The sequence below is a fragment of the Dama dama genome, chromosome X, assembly GCF_033118175.1.
Source record: "Dama dama isolate Ldn47 chromosome X, ASM3311817v1, whole genome shotgun sequence".
Classification (NCBI taxonomy): domain Eukaryota; kingdom Metazoa; phylum Chordata; class Mammalia; order Artiodactyla; family Cervidae; genus Dama; species Dama dama.
In genome coordinates this window covers 133976401-133999143 of record NC_083714.1, presented here as the reverse complement: position 1 = coordinate 133999143, position 22743 = coordinate 133976401, and the positions used below count along the sequence as shown (strand labels likewise).

Genomic DNA, 22743 nt, shown 5'->3' with positions numbered 1-22743 from the left:
TAACACTTTTCACAGAGACGGAAAGCTAGGGTCAGCTTCAAAAATGCTCGGGTACCACTCTTAGTCACAGGTGTCCACCTATTCCCCCATAGAGCCCATTCCCAGCTTCAGAGAGGCAGCCTAATTAATTGTAAGCCAATCATTGGTTCAGGGTGAGCAACAGGAAGTAAGCTCACCCAATCAGGCTGAAGGAAAGGACTCCTTCTACATAAACAGCTATGAACAAGGAAGCAGAGGGCCCCACTGCCAAAGCCTCTCATCCTACAACGGCCTGATGACCACAGAGAAACCAGTCCTTGGGTGAAGCTACTGCCAGATCCATACAGTGGAAGAGAGACAGCAAGAACATAGGTCTCTGATGTCACCTTTAGCAGCTGATCACACTGCCTTTGGGGGATGAGCTAAAGCGCTGCTGACAAGAACAGTCAGGGGAGCCAAGAGCAAGAGTTTGTAATTTGGCAAAAGAGACTCCTTTAAAGTTAATAAAACACTCACAGAAAACATCCCCCTTAATGTTCAAGAAAAGAGAGAAGTGACAAAGATGAGTGGTTGCCTAGGACTGGCATGGAAATGGAAGTGACTGCAAAAGGGCAGAAGGTTTCTTTGGCAGGGGGTGATGGACAAGTTCAAAAATTAGACTACGGTGATGATTAAACAACTCTGTAAATATATTAAAAGCCACTGAATGGGACACTTCTAATGGGTGAATTTTACAGTATGTAAATTAGATCTCAATAGAGCTGTTTTTGTTTTTGTTTTTTTTAAATAAAACTACATGGGAGCAGATGTTCATTCAGGAGAAGTCCCAGGCTGAAGGGCCTTTACCTTCATCCACAGCTGATGGCAGCATGTCCCTGCTTAAAATCCTTCCTTCAGTGCATCCCAATTCGTTGCAGAATCCAAGTGCCTTACAAAGGGATGCGACGTCCCCGTCACCTGCCAGCCTCACTTTCCCCACTTCCCACTTCACTCGCTGGCAAGGCTCACTTCCAGAAACTCATCCAACTGTCTCCCCACAGCCTCTAGGCGCACTACACCCACTTTCTTGCTCACTCTAGCTCCAGCTATCCTCGTCACTAATCTCATCCTGCTCATCCTGCACTGGCTCTTAGGTCCCATCCCTTTGGGCTCCCTGAGCATACTGTGTGCTTGCCATGGCGGGTTGAAAAAGTATGTTTTGGGGTCTGTCTCTCCAGGCTAGACTCCAGGGCCTAAAAGAGCACTCAAGACATAACAGACACTCAGCAGACATCCACTGAACTGGTCTGCTCTTTCTCTTTGGGGAAGGACACCAGCTTCTCCTATAGGTCCTATAGGTCAATTGTGTCATTGACATTGGGAGTGAGTGAGCCAGTGAGGTCCCAAGTGTCCTGGCTCTCATCCACACCCAGTGGCCTAGAGTGACCTCAGGTCCAGCAAGAGACACCGGCACCCACAACATGTACATGCCACCCTGTGAGAAACCCCTCATCTGAAACCACAATGAACACTTTGGCTTCTCGGCGCAAACGCTCCCTGACGCAGAAGGTAATGGTGACAATGCACATCATCTCTCTCACTATGTCTAAGCTTTCAGAAAAGGAAGAGTGGGAATGCCTTTTTTTTTCCCCTGATTACGGAGTTGTCCTTTTTTAATCCTTACCAAAAGGTAAGGAGCTGGGGTACCAAAAGTCACAAATGCAACTAGAATGGGAAACATATGATTTTAAAGCAAGACTGCACATTTTTAAAGGGACTCAATAAACAGAGGAATGCTGGCAAGATCATTTTTACCAAATGTCTGATCTGCCTGCAGGATCTCAGGGGAAAAGATTAATAGCAAAACTTAAGAAATGTTAAAAAGCCAATTCCTGGAGAGTCTCGGTGATCAAAACAAAACAAAGTCACTCTGTGAAAGAAACGACCCACAGAAACCCACCGTGGAGTGGATGCTTCATCACAAGAAAGACATGGCCCAGCCCTCCTGCTTGTCCCAGCTCTCCGAACGTCCCAGAAATGCAACTCCAACCCAGGAGTAGAGGAAAGAGCTGAAACAACACTTCAAATATTCACGATGGTAACTGTAAGTCCTACCTCATAATCATGACTCCTCTTTTCCATATTTGGGCCCCAGCTTCCCTGGATGCACTCCACAAGCCCTCACAGACATTATCTAATGCTAAGCAGATCAGCAAACTAACCATTAAGTACTATGCTTTTTTCTCTATACGCCCAGATTTAAAGCAGTCTGTGCACAATCTTAAAGAAGTGGTCAATTCCCTTACATGTTGGGGAGATGCTAAGATTTCTCACATAGTTTAGGTTAAACAGGAAGCTCTTAGGATGTCAGGAAGTTTGTCTTTAAACATCTCAATCTGATTCCAACAGTGAAGTTTTCAAAGCTGTCATTATCCCCCTTCTCCCCCTCACAGTAAAACCAAAGGTGACAGATTTATCATGAAATCACTTCAGTAGCTTTTTTTTCTCCCTAAATACCTGGCTGGCCTCAGCCCTAGTGACTCTAATCCAATTAGTTTGGTGTGGGGTCTGGAAATCCATAGTATTCAAACTTCTCCAAGTGACTCAGGGGGCCAAGACAGTCCCCAGATAGAGGGCTGGCTGAAAAGGGTCAGTTACACTCAGGCTACTAAAAAAAGCATCAGCCTCAGCCTTTCCCCACCCACCTGGCCAAGACTCCCTGAGCCCGAATTTGCACTTTCACAAGATGGGAAAGGACAGATCACGAAGGTTGGGAGGCACGACAGAGTTTGAAAAACTCAGGCTACACCATCATCCGACTTCAGAATCTCCTAGGTTGTGTTTTGTTTTCCTTTTGCAAGTGGGAGAAGCAGCAGCGGGAGGTCACCATCAGACCTCAGAATCCACATCCCACTGTTTGTCAGGATCTTACTGATGAACAAGAGGGCCAAATCCTACTTCCTCCCTCCCACCCCCCCAGAAACTATGAGCAGTCAGAATAAATGTAAAGGGAGTCAAAAGACTAAACATTGCCTGTTTGTTCATTTTAAGCAATACATTTTTCCACTCGTGCTGGCAACATCAACACTCACGGTACTGCACATGTTTAAAAGCTACTGGCCACATTCAATTCCTACCCCAGCACACCAGCAGGACCGGCAAAGTTTCTGAGTATTAAAGAGCTCTACACGGACCCAATGCATGCCAAGATAAATCATTCTTAGGACTCGTGAGAACTACTAATTGCATCCATTTTTAAAAATCAATATACTTCAAGAAACTTTTAAAAAATTCATATGGTTATTTCTCTTGTTCAAATAACTTCATAAGGCATTCACAGGAAGTCGTGGTTCCAAGCAAATGTGGCTATGTATTAAAACACACACACACACACACACACACACACACACACATAAAATCTCTCAGTAGCCTAACACCCAGCTCAGCAAAGATTCCTAGCAAGTTCTTAGAACCCGACAAATTAGGGTATTCCTCATACTACTTAAGATCTGCGTTGTTGTTGTTTTAATGTAGGCAAGGCCACCCTGACAATCCTGTACCCCTGTATCATAGTACAATTAGGAGTGAGACAGCATGGATTCAAGTTAAACCACCCACAGGTTCAAATTCAGCTCTGGCACTGACTATCTGCTCTCCCCTGGGCAAGTTACTTAACCTGTCTGGTCTGTGGAAAATGTTGTATAAGAATTCATTGTTTTTCCTACCCAGAATGTAATACTATGCAGCTTTTCTCATGGCTCAGTGATAAAGAATCCACCTGCCAATGTAGGAGACGTGGGTTCAATCACTGGATCAGGAAGATCTCCTAGAGAAGGAAATGGCAACCCACTCCAGTATTATTGCCTGGGAAATTTCATGGACAGAGGAGCCTTGTGGGTTACAGTCCATGCGGTTGCAAGAGTCAGACATGACTTAGTGACTGAACAACAACAACAATATAGTACCATGAATGGTACAGATAAGAGATGTACACAAGAGATACTCAATTATTACTATTGGTTTGAGAATACTCCACCCATACTGCATTTCCTTCCATGAATATTTCATTACTTAACATAAGCAAACTTTTGGTTCTGTTAAGAAAGGTTCCTGTGGGAAAGTTTTTTTTTTCTTTTCTCTAATGGCAATAGCAAAAAATAAATAAATAAGTAAACCAGAAATCAATGAATATATAAAGTTCTCCCTCTCAAATCATGTACTTAATATGGTTTATTTATATTATGACATTTATTCTTAACAAAGAAGCATTATTATAGAAAAATTATGAAAAGTATTTAATACTTTTTTCCACTTGTGCTGGCAGCATCAGCACTCACGGTACTGCACATGTTTAAAAGCTACCAGCCACATTCAATTCCTACTCCAGCACACCAGCAGGACCGGCAAAGTTTCTGAGTATCAAAGAGCTCTACACAGACCCAATGCATGCCAGGTGAAAAATGCACTCTATAAAACAGCAGACTGGTACCAGTGACATACAGTTATTGTGATCACAAATGCCAATTTCCAGAATGCTGAGGGTAGGCAACTGCCAGGCAATATTGTCTTCACAGTATTAATGTTACATTGTAATATATGCAGTAATAAGACAGCAGAGGGAATTGGGATGTTGAAACTATTTAAACTACCGATCTTCATCTGATTCAAGCACTCATGACAAATGAGCAAATGACAGATTATTCAGTGTATTTATTAAATCCATTTCCCTGGGCAATTTCACTAGCCAACACTCTACCATAAACTGAGTTACCATAAGAATTAAATGACTTTTTTTTTCCACCAGAGGCTCATTTTAAGAATACCCATCCTTCCAGTTAGTTCTTACAAGGCAATCATTCGAAGAAGGGCTACTGGTGTTCAGACACCAAGGCTGACCTTTAAAAGAGCTACAGTCTTCATCAAGTCAGATACCCTCTCTGGTTTCAATTTTCCTGTTTGTAGTATGAGGAATAATCACTATTTGGATGGGGGTCTGGGGGTGAGGATTAGCTGAATTTATGCACATTCTTTACAATCATGAAGAGAAGTAAGTACTATTCCGTTAATGGATAAAGAATAAGACTTCTACTCACAACAGCAAATTCACGTTCCTTTTCACTCTATGCCAGGTCCTCAAGTAGCTATTAAAAAAGGTATAATAAACTCTCACTGTCCCTCAAAAGGTAGGGAGAGAGGAGTAATTCCTGTCTGTGTTTAAAAAACAAAAGAATGAGAGCAGGAAGGAACCCACGCACTACTTCCTCCCTGGGTTAGCCTTGACAGTGACAGCTGCAAGGGTCACTCTCATCAGCAACATCCCCATAGCACTGTGACCTCCTAAAGCTGAGGGGATCCAAGGTTGTTCATGCCTCAGGGCCTTTGCACTTGCTATTCTCTACTCAAATGGCCCTTAGTCACAGAGGAGCCTCCTCATCACTCAGGTGTGAGCTACGATGTCACCTCGCCCCAGAGGCCTTCTCTGATGACTCTGGATGAAACAGAAACAGCTTACACACTCCACCAGTCACTCTATCCTTTCCCCCTCCTGTATTTCTCTGCTGCATGTTTCACCATCTATGATTTTTTTGCTTCTCTGTTCTCATGCTCTCTTTTCTCTATTAGAATGTATACTCTCTAAGGGCACAGATCTTGTGAAGTGCATTCCAAAAATGGCACCTGGCACATGAAGGGCACTCAGTGAACAGACCTAGGTAATCTATGTGTTTGACAGTTTCAACACTCTGTCATATCTGCATCTGGTTCTGATGATGGCTTTGCCTCTTCAGACTGCATTTTGTGGCCTTCTGGCATGCCTTGTATTTTTGGATTGAAAGCCAGACATTTTATATAGGGTAGTAGCTACTGAGATAAATGAGCCCTCACTGGGGGATTTATGCTAAATTTAGTCAACAGTTGGGCTATGTTGCTGTGTATTGGTCCCAAGGACATTAGAAACTCAGAAATTCCTCTGGTGATCATTTTTGCCCCCCCCCTTGACTTTAGGGGTTCCCTTTCTACTGTTCCCCTGAGAGAACCTGTCTCTAGTAGCTCTTCCTGTTGAAATCCACTGTTGTTACTCCTGTAGGCTTGTTAGCATGCTGGGGGAGAATGCATTCTCAAATATTCTGATCCTCAGTCTTTGGAATGCACATGGGGCCTGCGTCTGAGGGTTGGCGGTTCGCCTTCAAAGTGCTTCTGCCCCTCGTTCAGGGACAGAGCTCCCTCACCCCTTCCCTCCACTGCAGGGGGTACCCTCCAGTGTTTTCAGTCCACAGCCTTGAGGCCCTTCTCCATGCAGAGTAAGACTTCTTTTTAGGCGAGGCAGGGGCTGGGGCTGAGTGGAATTCCTGCTTCCAGCTGCAATGGTATTTCACCAGTGCCCTCAGACTGTGTCCTTCCCCCTATAGAATAAACCTTTTGTTCCTTAAGGGACAAGGATCTAAGTAGATTTCTCAGTGGCTCCTGAGACAGTACCCCCAAGCCCACACCATGAGTTTTCCCTGGATTTTCCCCAGGCTTTGCCGTGACAGCCAGGTGGGGTTCCTGGCAGGGAAAGCCTAGGAAAGGATAAGACTCCCTTCAACCCCACCACTGCCCCTAGGAGCTTCACACTGGTGTTAGCCTACACTCAACCTCCAGCAATCTGTCAAAACTTGAGCTTCATCTTTCTACCTACTTCTGTGGTGTCTGGTGGCTTCTGTCTCGAGTAAGCAAAAGTCTTGTGTCTCAGAAAGTGCCTTCCTCTCTCTCCAGATTCTGAAATGACTGTTTGCTCTGCAAACTTGTTCTCTGTTCATTTCTAGTCTGTCCAGATTTTTTCCTGTAAGTGTGGGAGGGACATTTTAGCAACTCTCAACGTCTCTGAGCTGAAATCAGAAGTCTCTTTACTGATTTTTAAAGAATCAAAAGTAGGTATGACAAAATGGTAACATTTGATAAAACTAGGTGGTGGGTAGGTAGATGTTGTTTATATTCTCATGCCCTTCTATATTTTAATAGTTCGGTAACATTTCAAGTTTAAGATGTGGGTGGCCACAGTGGGAAACGGTACTATAGTATAAATAGACTGAGATATGTATACATTTGGTTCTTGTTCAACAATACACTGAAGTCTCCTGAATTTTAAAAAATAACCATCATTTTTGGCAACACCTCAGAAACTGTTATGAAAAAATTTAAATCACCCCAATACCATTCAATTTTAGTGTCAAAGTAAAGAAACTAAAATAGAAAAATTAAGAGAACAATTTATTTGTGCATGTTTATAAATCAAAGTATATGACAATATTACATGTTAATTGATTCATTGTCCTTTAAACTGATACCCAACCATTACTATTCATATTCGTGGGAATTTGAAGTTACTAATGCATGCGCCTGTGGACCACAGGTCATTCAACAAGTGCTGGGTCCCAGGCTGCAGTGTATCAGGCAACACATGGGAACCTAGTATCACATACCTCAAACCTCAGACCGCCATGTCTCCCCTTACCTGCGTTCCTAAGTTAATATAACCTTTAATCGCATACAAATGAAAGCAGCAAAGGCTTGGTAAGCTCCATCTCATGGAAAGAACTTTCTCTTTTTACTTAAATAATTCACTACCTTAGATAATAGCAAGTAAATTATATGCTATGAAGAAAATGAACCATTAAAGACTCCAAAACTTCCGATTAATCTTAAGGATTGTATATTAAATTCAATTAAACTAGATGAATATTTAACACACTTCTTCTCTGTACTTACAACTATTCTAGCCACTCTGGGGGAAAAATGGGCAGACATGAATAACCTACCAATCTCTGCCATCACGACAGACCCTGAGACGGGTTGCAGGGCTGAGAGGAGCCTGCGTGACCACACAGTCTGGGGATGGCAAATGCCTGGCATAGACCAAGAAGGGCCCTCCAGTTAAGTTTCATTAGCAAAGAAGGTGACTTTTGATTATTTTTGTGCTTTAGTATTCACTTGTATATATGCCAATTAAAAGGAAAAAAGGAACTCATTTTCAGTAGAATGCACCTTCATTCAGCTTTTTTTGTAATGAATGAAGACAGGCCTAAGCTTGGCTATAATGAGCCTTAAATGGGATGACTCCACCAATGTAGCTTTAATTACCATGTGTGGTTCTGTTAGATGCACTCCAGGTAGAACTGCAATCAGGGTGACCAGTCAGACAGTTAAATAACACACTTTCCCCTGCCTGAGAACCATCACTTGTCAACTGTGCTGTGTCGTTACCACAGCTGTTTACCTTCCTGCACTGCAATAGGCTCGAAATTAGATTGCACCTCCAGCTCAAGGGCTGGGGATGATGTTTAGCTGAAAGTTGGCAGCATCCTAGTCTTAATGGTCACCTTAAAATACCTGTTAATGGAATCCACTCAAATTCAAGTTTTAAAATAAAAGGGTGAGTTAAATTGAATAAAAAATATCACAGGCTGTAAGAGAATAAAGGCATATAGATTTTTAACCACACTGACAGGAGAAGCTCGCGTTATAATTGCATGGATTATATGTACCAAAGAAAGCATCTATCATGTGACATCTTGAACCAAATAACACAGCACTCTCTGGAAAAAAATATATCAATAGGCACAAAGAAGCGATTTCTCAACAGTTGAAAGAAACCACACAAACCTGACATGCTCCATATTCAAATACTTTTCAAAGTTCATATTATGTGTCATCAGCGTCTAATGTCATAATTACTCATTTGACACAGAATAGCTGAAGCTACTTTTACATGGCAGATGTTTTTTGTAGTCAGGTTGACAATTATTCCAGTTTCGAGATTTGGGGAGAGAAAAGTTGTGCACACACTCATGATTTTGCTGCCAAGAGGGAACAGTTAAAGACTGAACACAAGGCAAGCTGTGAGCAGATAACATCATGACCAGCAATAAACCTGATTCCTTTTCTATTTGTGCCCATAAAGGCCTCAATATTACAGTGCGACTACAGGTCTAGCGGTTATAACTTGATAATAATTACCATGTTAAACAGTCATAATGTATCTTCTACCTACAACCTGCCAACCTATTGATTCAGATACCGTTTCTTTACTATGAATCTATGTGGTCAGAAAACGAATCCTGAGTGACCAAACCCTCCAGCAGCTGGCATCACACTGCAGACAATGAGGTGTTGTTCAAACACACATGGCTTTGCTAAGACCACATTCATGTTTTAGCATCAATGCCAATTATAGTTTATTACAGTCATGACTAAGATGCACATCTATAGTAAGTCTTCTAAAGATAATTTGAATTTTTTTCTTCCACAATGTGCAAAAACCAGTCTTTTTTCATTGTAACCTGGCCTCCCACTGTACTGATACTAGTTATCTCAGATCTTGACCATGGCCTTGTTTTACAGCCAGGAAAATTACAGCCCTGAGAGCTTCAGGGCCACCACCAAGGAGCTGTCTTGCCTCATTCGAAGAAAGACTGGGTGTAAGAGGAGGCAGTGGCCAGAGTGTCCCCACGCCACCTAGGAACACAGCGGCACCGCAGGCTCCTCACTCTGGGCCTCCATCTGGGACCACCTGCCTCAAGAAAGCCTGGGCAGGGCGTGTTCTGGCTCGGACAAGCTCATGGCTCACAAACACAGGCCAGCCTGCTTTGTTTTCCACCTGGACACCCAGACACAGGATATCATCTCGGTGTCACTTTTCTTGAGAAAAACCTGGTGGTCCCAGAGGAAGGATGACAACAAATGAAACACTCCTTCCTCTGTGACAAGCAAAACAGGCAGCCAAGGGCTAATAGGGCCCAACACCATGTACTTCATTCCACAAACAGCTGAACACATCCGTGTGTGGCTTTCGAATTACTGCGTGCAGTGAACACACATTAAAGACACATTCACTTTTTCACCTATCCTTTCCCTGAACTTCCCTCAAGAACTTCTTGTCTCATCTTCCACAGGGGCAGAAAGATGAGGAAGTTTACCTCTGAGCTTGCGAGTCGGGGTGGGGTATGCATGATTTAAAATCCCCTTGAGAGTTAAGAAACCAAAGTGAAACCAAATGTCTCCTGGGCAGCCCATGAGGTTTCCTGTCCACATAGAGCTTCAGGACAGACCTTGTGTCTCCAGCCTCCTCCCCAGATCCTAGGTGGCTTTCGAGCTGAGGTCACACTGCCCACCCCCACCCCCCGCCAGCTCCTGCTAATCACTGCCCTGAGGCAGGGGCAGTGCCAACACCTGGCCATTGCTGCCTGTTTCTGCTCTTCTCTCGGGCAGTCTTGGCTCAGAAGCTCCCTGCCAGGCTGACTGGGGTGAAGGGCGCCATAGCCTGCAGCGCTCCCTGCGCCCCTTCCCCACCCTTCCATATTGCAGGGCTGTGACTTTTGCCCCCACCAAGAAAACCCGAAGCCCTACCTCCATCTCAGCACCACTGCCACCAGCATCCAACTGGAAAACTCTCATCTCTGTATCTTCCCAATCTCTCAGCATGGCTAAACACTTGTAATAATAGCTAACATTTGCTGACTGATTAATAAGTATCAAACACTTCTCAGTTGCCCTACATGTGTACTCTCATGCATTCTTCCAAGGACACTAACTAAAAGATATACCGTTGTCATCCTTCCCATTTTTCATAAGAAATAAATGGACCCCTGGGCAGAGCGATCAAATGGTCTCCCCAAGGTCTCAGGGCTAATAAATACAGATTCCAGCTTCTAGACCAGAAGGCATAACTGCTCCAGGCCAAAGTGCACTGAGTCCCGGGCACAGACCTCAGTAGGGACGTGCTGAATGTGGCTGACCTGACAGGCTCACAAGGTCACAGCAGAAAAGGCTGAAATGATCAAGTAGAAAGACAAGTTCATGGCAAACTCTCTTCCCACACACAGTGTGTGTACTATGAGGAAGGGGGAAGATTGGCTTCTCAATATGACGCACACTATAGACACTTTTATGCAGATTTGTCTACCTGCACCATGAAAAAGAAATCTTAGATGAAAATATGATTTTTAAAAGGTCATCATCAAGTAAAAGTTGAATGGATGAGTTGAAAATCAAAAAAGGAGAACTTACTTACCATGCAACTTGTTCACATATGAAAACTTTTATTCTAAAAATTACCATTTTTATTTTAAACAACTACCATTTCATGTCCTTCAATAAACTTTGGAAGATGGCATGCATTCCGTAAGGCCTTCTTGAATAAAGATTTTATGCAACACATCAAGTTTACTTTGTGCTATAAACTTGGAATGTTCTGCTTCCTGGTTTTGGAGACACCAACTTTTTTTTTTTTTTTCACATCGAAATTTATCAGCCTGAAGAATTTGTACATTTGGCAGGCATGTGAAACTAATTTTTAAAAAAAAATTCTAACTCTTACAATGTGATTTAAGAGCTCCAATACTACTGATTAGATCTTTTTTAAATGTTAGAGATATTCTGTATATAAATGCATGAACATTAGAGAATAGTGTTATATTGGCGGTTAAGAATAGTAGCAGTTTTCCTTTATATGCCCAAACTTGGACTCATTCTGGAGAGGGGTAGAAAAGCCCCTACTAAAAATTCCCCTTATATCCAGTGCTCATCATTATTAATAACAATAATAACAATGTGCAGATCACACCCCATGCTGGGAGCCACCTGGGGAGAGAGTCTGGACGCAAGTGACCACTCTCTCTCCCGGCCTGAAGCACCTTCTCCTACCTTTCAGAACAGTCACTTTCCTGAATCTTATCCTCCCCTTCTGACCACTACCTATCAGTCTCAATACTGGTTTTACTTTCAACATTGTAGTGGGGGGAAGGGGCAAGACTCCTCTTTTCTTTGACCTCACTCTCTCCCCTGGTGATCTCGACCAATCTGGGCTTTGAAAGACCCCTAAATTCCTTTCTCTAACCTTGAAATCCAGACCCACATCTTCGATCTGCTTCCCGGGACTCAGTACCAAAATCTTGCCATTCCCCCTCCCTCCTCTGTCTTTCTCACCACACACAACCAGCCTTATGCGCAAATCCTGGTGGCTCTACCTTCAGAAGCATCCAGAATCTGACCACTTCTTCTCTGGTCTCCCCGGGACTCCTGCATCAGCCTCCAAACCGCCCTCCCTGCTTCCACCTTTTGTCCCCGGCAGTTTGTCCTGAACACTGCAGCCGGAAGGAACCAGTTAGAGCACCCCGGTCACACCACTTCACTGCTTGCACGATTACTTCCCATCTCACTCAGCCTCCCCAGGCTTAGAGTAGCCTGACCAGATCTGCAGCCCTGTGACCTCTAAGCCCATTCCCTGCTGCTCCCCTCTGGGCCTCTCCTCTCCAGCATACTGGTCTCTGTTGCTCTTCCAACACACCACAGACTTTCCTTCCTCAGGGCCTTTGCACGTGCTATTTATTGCCTCTGACCAAAAGGTTCTCTCCACAGATCCCCACAGGGCTCCCCTCCTCACTTCCTGAAGTCTTGACTTGAAGGTTACCTTTTCAGTGAGGCTTTTGCTGGCTTCCTTATCACAAACTACAATCCCATGCTCAACATTCCATAGCCCCCCTCCTCTGCTTTTCTTCCCTCCAACATATTATGTACCTTGTTCATTATGTTTATAGTCCATCTATCCCACTAGGATGTAAGTTCCACGAAAGCAAGGATTTTTGTCAGATTTGTTCAGTGTCTTCCCTAGTAACTATAACACAGCAAACACTCAATACACATTTGATGAAACAATGAAACTCAGAGTTTAAATAACTTGCCCAAGGTGGGAAAGCTCAGCTCTCACTCCAAAACTAGTGCTGAGTCACCATCTGTGAGGAAATAAAGATGCTTTATCACTATACACTCAGATAACTACAAGCCTGATAAAAATTTTAACCAAGTTACATAGCAAGGGGTCCATTAACCCAGCTCATTTGTTACTTTCATTATTTGTTGCTTCCTGATTTAGAAGACAAGAGGGATTTAAAAACAATTCGGAAAAAGTAACATACAGCTGGGAGCTACTCCACTCACAAGAAGTCGAAGGATTGAATGCACCTCAATCTCTGAGGTAAAGTAAATCAGATGAAAACACATAATTTTCCATTTTTAAATCAACTTTCAAAAATTGTAGAAATAAAGAAGCCAAAACCTCCACTAGTAACATTTAGCATTTTCCCCCTACACACACGATTTGGTGTTTGTGTAACATGCTGCATATACAATTATGTAGCCCGCTTTTTTTCCTCTCATAGCATATACATAGTTTCTATATTACTGCATAGATCCTTGTGTGTGTATGTTCACTCAGTCATGTCCAACCTCTTTTGTGATTCCATGGACTGTAGCCTGCCAGGCTCCTCTGTTCATAGGATTTTCCAGGCAAGAATACAAGAGTGGGTTGCCATTCCCTTCTCCAGGGGCTCTTCCTAACCCAAGGATCAAACCCACATCTCATGTGTCAACTGCGTTGGCAGGAGAAATCTTTACCACTGAGCTACCTGAGGAGCCATAGATCCTTATAGCCCCCAAATTTAAGGCTATGTGGTATCCTGTCAGCAGGCAATGCAATTCTAAGCTAGTAAAAAAAAAAAAGCAAAGAATATAAACATCAAATAGAATTAGAAGCCCAAGACCGCTGCTCAGCAGGCCATCTTCAAATTGACTGCTAGTTTCACCACTGGATTTGACACAGGTGCATCTCCCAGAGCCAGGAGCATCAGTTCCTTTGGCAATCCTCAGGCCATATCACTTCCCGTAAGACCAGGAGCTTAGGACCACCACCATCCAAAGAGTAAGAACTAAGTTCCCAATGGTGCCAATAACCACAAACATCGGGAAACAAGCAACAAAGATAGTTACTCATTCAACAAATATGGAAAAGCACCACTGTGTGCCAGGCATGGAGACACAATGCTACACAGAGGCCACAGACCCTCAGTCCAGCAGGGATGATGGACATTCGTCAAAGAACCACAAAAACAGATTTTAAATCTTAAGAGTGACAAGTGTTAGGAGAGAAAAACCGCACCACAAAGACTCGCAGAAAATGGAGAGACGAAGCAGGAAAGAAAAGTGGGAGCTGCAGCCCATGGGTGGACCATGTTCAAGAGCTTAATCTCCAGCCTAAAACCAAGGAAAGGCCAAGGAAGGATGTTTAAAGTATGTGCAGTATCTGGGGAAGAGGGTGTGATCAGATTTGTATTTCAAGACTGTCAGTAGAACCTCAAGGTGAGGCGAAAGCAGGACAGCCATCCAAGCAGTCTTGGGAGGCGTTTGCTCCAGGAGACGTGGCCCAGGCAGTGTCCTAGACCCAGGCCCTTTCATCAGCACTGTCTCTGAGGCCCCCAACCTCCTCTCGCCCACTCCACTGCTGTCGTCCTCGACTCCTCTCTCTTTCCGGTCTGCTTCTCTCATTGGTCTCCAAACCAACCACAGAGACATCAAACAGTGACGGCTCCCTGTGTCTGCACAGTGAGTGGGGCTCCACTAAATTCCAGCCATGATCATAACAACACAATACAGATAAGAGAATCTGACCATGGGAGAGATAACTGGAATACACAGGACAGGCTAGAGAACTACAGCATAAGGAAAAGTCGGGGGGGGGGGGGAGTGGTTGGTTTGGTTTTTTATTTTTCTAATTTAGTGGAAAACAAGGACAAGAGTTAAGAATCCTAATATATACCAATGCTGGCACTCACAAGCAGAGATGCAGATGGCTCTGGGGTACAGTCTGAATATGGGGTTTTTATAAAACTCCCCAGCTGATACTCATGTACAACCAAAGGGGAAACCCACTGGCATTATTATTTTTTAACTTTTTATTTTGAAATAATTATGTACTCCAAGGCAAATTTGGCCTTGGAGTACAGAATGAAGCAGGGCAAAGGTTAATAGAGTTTTTCCAAGAGAACGCACTAGTCATAGCAAACACTCTCTTCCAATAACACAAGAGAAGACTCTACACATGGACATCACCAGATAGCCAACACTGAAATCAGACTGATTATATTCTTTGCAGCAAAAGATGGAGAAGCTCTATACAGTCAGCAGAAACAAGACCGGGAACTGACTGTGGCTCAGATCATGAACTCCTTATTGCCAAATTCAGACTTAAATTGAAGAAAGTAGGGAAAACCACTAGACCATTCAGGTATGACCTAAATCAAATCCCTTACGATTATACAGTGGAAGTGAGAAATAGATTCAAGGGATTAGACCTGATAGACAGAGTGCCTGATGGACTATAGATGGAGTTTCGTGACACTGTACAGAAGACAGTGATCAAAATCATCCCCCAAAAAAAGAAACACAAAAAAGCAAAATGGTTGTCTGAGGAGGCCTTAAAAATAGCTGCGAATAGAAGAGAAGTGAAAAGCAAAGGAGAAAACGAAAGATGTACCCATTTGAATGCAGAGTTCCAAAGAATACCAAGGAGAGATAAGAAAACCTTCCTCAGAGATCAAAGCAAAGAAATAGAGGAAAACAACAGAATGGGAAAGACTAGAGATCTCTTCAAGAAAATTAGAGATCCCAAGGGAACATTTCATGAAAAGATGGGCTTGATAAAGGACAGAAATGGTATGGACCTAACAGAAGCAGAAGATATTAAGAAGAGGTGGCAAGAATACACAGAAGAACTATACAAAAAAGATCTTCATGACCCAGATAATCATGATGGTATGATCACTCACCTAGAGCCAGACATTCTGGAAAGTGAAGTCAAGTGGGCCTTAGGAAGCATCACTAAGAACAAAGCTAGTGGAGGTGATGGAATTCCAGTTAAGCTATTTCAAATCCTAAAAAATGATGCTGTGAAAGTGCTGCACTCAATATGCCAGCAAATTTGGAAAACTCAGCAGTGGCCACAGGACTGGAAAAGGTCCGTTTTCATTCCAATCCCAAAGAAAGGCAATGCCAAAAAATGCTTAAACTACTACACAATTGCACACATCTCACAGGCTAGTGAAGTAATGCTGAAAATTCTCCAAGACAGTCTTCAACAGCACGTGAACCATGAACTTCCAGATGTTCAAGCTGGTTTTAGAAAAGGCAGAGGAACCAGAGATCAAATTGTCAACATTCGTTGGATTATCAAAAAGCAAGAGAGTTCCAAAAAAAACATCTATTTCTGCTTTACTGACTATGTCAAAGCCTTTGACTGTGTGGATCACCACAAACTGTGGAAAATTCCTAAGGAGATGGGAATACCAGACCATGTGACCTGCCTCTTGAAAAATCTGTATGCAAGTCAGGAAGCAACAGTTAGAACTGGACATGGAACAACAGACTGGTTCCAAATAGGAAAAGAAGTACATCAAGGCTGTATATTGTCACCCTGCTCATTTAACTTATATGCAGAGTACATCATGAGAAACACTGGGCTGGATGAAGCACAAGCTAGAATCAAGATTGCCGGGAGAAATATCAATAACCTCAGATATGCAGATGACTCCACCCTTATGGCAGAAAGTGAAGAACTAAAGAGCCTCTTGATGAAAGTGAAAGAAGAAAGGGAAAAAGTTGGCTTAAAGCTCAATATTCAGAAAACTAAGATCATGGCATCTGGTCTCATCACTTCATCACAAATAGATGGGGAAACAGTGGAAACAGTGACAGCCTTTATTTTGGGGTGCTCCAAAATCACTGTAGATGGTGACTGCAGCCATGAAATTAAGACACTTACTCCTTGGAAGAAAAGTTATGACCAACCTAGACAGCATATTAAAAAAGCAGAAACAATACTTTGCCAACAAAGGCCCATCTAGTCAAAGCTATGGTTTTTCCAGTAGTCATGTATGGATGTGAGAGTTGGACTATGAAGAAAGCTGAGCACGAAAAATTGATGCTTTTGACTGTGTTGAAGACTCTTGTGAGTCCCTTGGTCTGCAAGGAGATCCAACCAGTCCATCCTAAAGGAAATCAATCCTGAATATTCATTGGAAGGACTGATGCTGAAGCTGAAGCTCCAATACTTTGGCCATGTGATGCAAAGAACTGACTCATTTGAAAAGACCCTGATGTTGGGAAAGACTGAAGGCAGGAGGAGAAGGGGACAACAGAGGATGAGATGGTTGGATGGCATCACCGTCTCAATGGACATGAGTTTAAGTAAACTCCGGGAGTTAGTGATGGACAGGGAGGCCTGGTGTGCTGCAGTCCACGGGGTTACAAAGAGTTGGACACAACTGAGCGACAGAACTGAATTATGTACTGACAGAAACTTACAAAATGGTGCAGAGTGCCATGAACCCTCCACCCAGCTTCCTCCAGTGATGAAATCTCACATGACTATAGTACAATATCAAAACAAAGAAACTGATGTGGGTACAATACTGATAACTACACTACAGATCTCATTCATTTCTCATTAGTTGTTGCATGCACTGATTTGTGTGTGTGTGTGTGTGTCTAACTCTATGCAGTTTGATCCAACATACAGATTTGAATAATCACCATCACAATCAGGATACAGAACTGTTCCATCTCTCCAAAGTAACTCCCTTGTGCTATCATTTCATAGTTCTACCGGTCCTCTCCCCACCCTATCACCATCCCTTAGCAGTTAATCATCTGTTCTTCAACTCTATAATTTTGTCTTTTTGAAATGTAATATAAATGAATCATACAGTATATAACATTTGAGACTAGCTTTATTCCCAAAGCACAATGCTCTTGTGACTCATCCAAGTTGTTGCCTGTATTCATCTCTTTTTACTGCTGAGTACTATTCCACCGTATGAATGGTAGACTGTGTTTAACCATCCACCATTGAAGGACATTCAAGTTATTTCTAATTCAGAACTGTTATAAACAAAGCTGTGCTGCCATGAACATTCTTGTCTCATGAACAGGTTTTTGTGTGGACATAAAATTTTTATTTCTCTGAGATGAATGTCCAAGAGTACAATCACTGGGTCATGTGGCAAGTGCAAAGTCAGTTTTATAAGAAACTGCCAAACTCTTTTCCAGACTGGCTGAAACCTTTTACATTCCCAGCAGCATTCTATGAGAGAACACTTTCTCTACACCCTCACCAGCATTTGGCATTACCACTGTTTTTGTTGCAGCCCTTCTAATGCTTATTCTAATAGATACACAGTACTAGTATCATTGATACATAGATCAATAGAGACAGTCTCACTGTCCTTTTAATTTTCATTTCTCTAATGGCTAATGATGTTGAACACCTTTTCATGTGCTTAGTTTCCATCTGTATATCCTCTTCAGTGAAATGTATGTTCACATCTCTTACCCATTTTTAATTGAACTTTTGGACTTTGTATTGCATTTTGAGAGTTCTTCATTCATTCTAAATATAAGTCCTTTGTCAGACATATGGTTAGCAAATATTTTCACTCAGTCTGTAACCTGTCTTTTCATCCTCTTTACAGTGTTTTTCACAAAAGTTTTTAACTCTGAAGAAATCTAATTGGTTGATTTTTTTTATCTTTAATGTTCTGTTGGTGTGATGTCTAAGAACTCTTCAACAAGGCCTAGATCCTAAAGATTTTCTCTTGTGTTTAATTCTATAACTTTTATAGTTTTATGTTTTACATTTAAATCTATGATCCATTTTGACATAATTGTTACAAGGTGTAAGGTTTAGGCAGAGGTTTATTTTTTTGCCTCTGGCTGTGCAACTGATCCAGAACCATAAGATGAAAAGGCTCTTTCCTTTGTTGAATTGCTTCTGTACCTTTGTCAAAGATCAGTTGGGCATATTTGTGTGGGTCTATTTCTGGGTTCTTTGTTCTGTTCAATTGACCTATGTATCTATCTCTTCACCAGTTCCACACAGTCTTAATTACTTTAGCTATTAAAGTAAGTCATAAAATAGAATAGATGCCTTCTACTTTGTTCTTATCTCTCAAAATTATTTTACCTATTCTAATTCCTATGATTTTCCAACGCACACATCCTGTCCATGTTTTGTTAGATTTATACCTAAGTATTTTAATTTTTAAGGATAGATTATAAATGATATTGTGCTCTTAATTTGGGTTTCCATATGTTCTAGGACATAGAAATAATTTTGTGCGTTGATCTTGTATACTGTGATCTTGCTGAATTTACTTATTAATTCCAGGAGTTATTTTTTGATTTTGTGGTTTTCCTACATAGAGAATCATATCATCCACAAACAGGGACAGTTTTTATTCTTCCTTTCCTATTTGTATGTCTTTATTTCTTTTCTCAGAATGGCACTGACTAGGATCTCCAGTACTGTGCTGAATAAGACCAGTGACAGCAGATATCTTTGCCTTGTTCCTGTTCTCAGCAGGGAAAGCATTCACTCTTTCACCATTCAGTATGATGTTAACTGTAGATGCTCCTTATCAAGCTGGGGAAATTCCCCTATATTCCTACTTAAGAGTTTTCATCATGAATCTTTGTTGAATTTTGTCAAATGATTTTTCTGCACCAACTGATATGATTTTCTGATTATTTTTTCTTCCTTTAATCTGTCGATATGACAGATTACATTAAGTGATTTTTAAATAATGAAGCAGACTTCCATAACTAGAATAAACCCCACTTGGTCACAGTACATAATTCTTTTTATATGCTGCTGGATTTGTTTTGTTAGTACTTTGTTGAGGATTTTTGTGTCTATGCTCTTGAGGGATACTGGTCTGTAGGTTTTTGGTTCTGTCTGTCTAGTTTTGGTAATCAAGTTGCAATGACCTCATGAAGTGAATAAGAAGGGCTTCTCTCCTCTTCTATTTTCTGGAAGAGATTATGTAGAATTGGTGCCTGTTCTTCTTTAAGTGTTTAGTGGAAATCTCCAGTGAAACCTGCTAGTCCTGAAGATTTCTTTCTTACAAGCTTTTAAATTATCAATTAATTTCTTCAACAGTTATAGACTGCCAAGATTATCTATGTCAACTTGGGTCAGTTTTGGTAGTTTGTGATATTCAAGGCAACAGTCCATTTCATCTAAATCGTCAAAATGTATGTGTGTAGAACTGTTTGTAGTATTCTCTTACTATCTTTTAAATAGCTGCAGGATCTGTAGGGATAGCCCCTGTTTGATTCCTAATATTGCATTTTGTGTCTTCTTTTTTAAAAAATAATTTCACTCATCTTAAAGATTTATCCATTTTGCTGATCTTTTTAAAGAATTGGTTTTTCATGGATTTTCTCTGTTGTTTTCTGTGTTCAGTGATTCCTGCTCTTCATTACTTTCTTTATTCTGTTTGTTTTGGTGGGGGGAGGGTCTTTTCCTTTTCTAGTTTCTTGAGGTGGGAGCTTAGATTATTGATTTCAGATCTTTCCTCCATTCTGAACTAATAATATAGTGCTATAACCTTCCCTCTCAGCACTACTTTAGCTATGTCCCATAAACTTTTTAATATGCAGTATTTTCATTTTCATTCAGCTTGGTATATTTTTAAAATTTCCTCTGAGACTTCCTCTTTGACTCATGAATTATTCAGAAGTGTGTTATGTGATTTCCAAGTGTTTGGAGATCTTCCTGTTATCTGTTATTGGTTTTTAGTTTGATTATATTATGGTCAGAGAACATACACTGTATTATTTCCACTCCTTTAAATAAATTGAGATTAGTTTTATGACCCAGGGTATGGTCTAACTTGGTGAATGTTTCATGAGTACTTGAAAAAGATGTGTTTCAAGCTGTTTTTGAGTAGAGTATTCTATAAATATTAATTAGAACTGCTTGGCTGATAATGCTATTCAGTTTTTCTATATCCTTCCTGATATCTAATTTAGTAGTTCTTTCAAATTCTGAGAGAGATGCTATAGCTCCCAAATATTATTATTGTGGATGTGTTTACCTTTAAGTTCTATCAGTTTTTGCTTCATGTACTTTGCAGCTCTGCTGTTTGGCTCACTAATATTTTAGATTGTTATGTTTTCTTGGTATAATGACATTTTGTCATTGTGTAATGTCTCTATCTCAGGTAATTTTCTTCACTCTCTCATCTATATATAGCCATTTCTGCTTTTTCAAAGTTAATGTCTGCATGATTTATCTTTTTCTACCCTTCTATTTTTAATGCATCTATATCAATACATTTGAAGTGAGTTTCTTGTAGATGACAGCACACAGTTGAGTCACACTTTTTATCCACTCTGTTACCTCTGTCAATTGGTATATTTAGACCATTTTCAATTAAATAATTATTGACATTAGGTCTGTCATCGTATTCCTTTCCTCTTTATTTCCTGTTTATCATTCTTCTTTTTCCTTTTTCCTACCTTCCTGTGAGTTACTTGTATATTTATTTATAGACTTTTTGAGTATATCTCATTGTATAGGTGGAGAAGGCAACAGCAACCCACTCCAGTACTCTCGCCTGGAAAATCCCATGGATGGAGGAGCCTTGTAGGCTGCAGTCCATGGGGTGGCTAGGAGTCGGACACGACTGAGCGACTTCACTTTCACTTTTCACTTTCATGCACTGGAGAAGGAAATGGCAACCCACTCCAGTGTTCTTGCTGGAGAATCTCAGGGATGGGGGAGCCTGGTGGGCTGCCGTCTATGGGGTCGCACAGAGTTGGACATGACTGAGGCGACTTAGCAGCAGCAGCATTGTATAGTTTTTTTTTATTTACTTTTTAGTTTTTTAGTGGTTTGGGTTTGGGTTTTTTTAGCTATTACAATATACATATGGAACTTATCAATGACTACTGGTATCAGTGTTTTCCCATTTTAAGAGAACTGTTCTTTTGCTTGCAAAAGCTTTTAAATTTAATTAGATTCCATTTGTTTATTTTATTTTTATCCTCTTTAGGATGTGGATCAAAAAAGATCTTGCTGTGATTTATGTTGAAAAGTGTTCTGTTTTCCTCTAAGAGTTTTATAGTGTCTGGCCTCACATTTAGGTCTTTGATCCATTTTGAATTTATTTTTGTGTATGGTGTTAGGGAGTGTTCTAATTTCATTTTTTTGCATGCAGCTGTCCAGTTTTTCCAGCACCATTTATTGAAGAGACTGTCTTTTCTCCAATGTATATTCTTGCCTCCTTTGTCAAAGATAAGGCGACCACATGTATGTGGATTTATCTCTGGGCCTTCTATCCTATTCCATTTATCTATATTTCGGTTTTGGGGCCAGTGCCTTTGGTAGCTTTGTAGTGAAGTCTGAAGTCAAGAAGCCTAATTCCTCTACATCTGGAGAAAACCATACTTTGAAAAGATAGATGCACACAATGTTCATTGTAGCACTATTTACAATAGCCAGGACATGTAAGCAATCTAAATGCTCATTGACAGAGGAATGGATAAAGAAGATGTGGGACATATATGCAATGAAATAATACTCAGCCATAAGAAAGAATGAAATAATGGCATTTGCAGCAACATGGACAGACCTAGTGATTGTCACACTGAGTGAAGTAAGTCAGACACCGAAAGATAAATATCATATATCACTTATACATGGAAAAATAAAAGGCTACAAATGAACTTACCTACAAAACAGAAATAGAGCTGCAGATGTAAAAACAAAAACTTATGGTTACCAGGAGGTAATACGGGGGGGGGGGGGGAGAGGGTAAATCAGGAGATTGCAATTGACATATACACAATACTTTATAGATAATAAGGACCTACTGTATAGCACAGGGAACTCTACTCAATACTCTGTAATGGCCTACATGGTGAAAGAATCTAAAAAAGAGTGGATGCAAATACATATATATGTACGTATGAGTAAATAAGACACATTTCTGTACACGTTAAACTAATACCTAACAACACTGTAAATCAACTATATTCTAATAAATCTTTAAAAACTTAATTAAGGATAAAGACAGTCTATTAAACATACTCCTGTTTTTACCCATCCACTCTTTTATGTTTTTTTCCCTCTTTCTG

General features: G+C 41.1%; 1 protein-coding gene across 3 annotated transcripts in view; it reads right to left on the bottom strand.

The window, feature by feature from the left end:
* The window catches only part of SH3KBP1 (SH3 domain containing kinase binding protein 1), a 334741-nt gene that overhangs the window by 259412 nt on the left and 52586 nt on the right, over positions 1–22743 (bottom strand). Inside the window, exon 1 of one of the 3 annotated variants that reach the window (XM_061136775.1) lies at positions 11961–11998. The exons of the other annotated variants lie outside the window; for them this stretch is intronic. Within the exon in view, the coding sequence (XP_060992758.1) occupies positions 11961–11972 (12 nt within the window). The 5' untranslated portion in view covers positions 11973–11998. Of the gene's footprint in view, positions 1–11960; positions 11999–22743 lie in introns of those variants that run through there. 3 annotated transcript variants of the gene reach the window in all.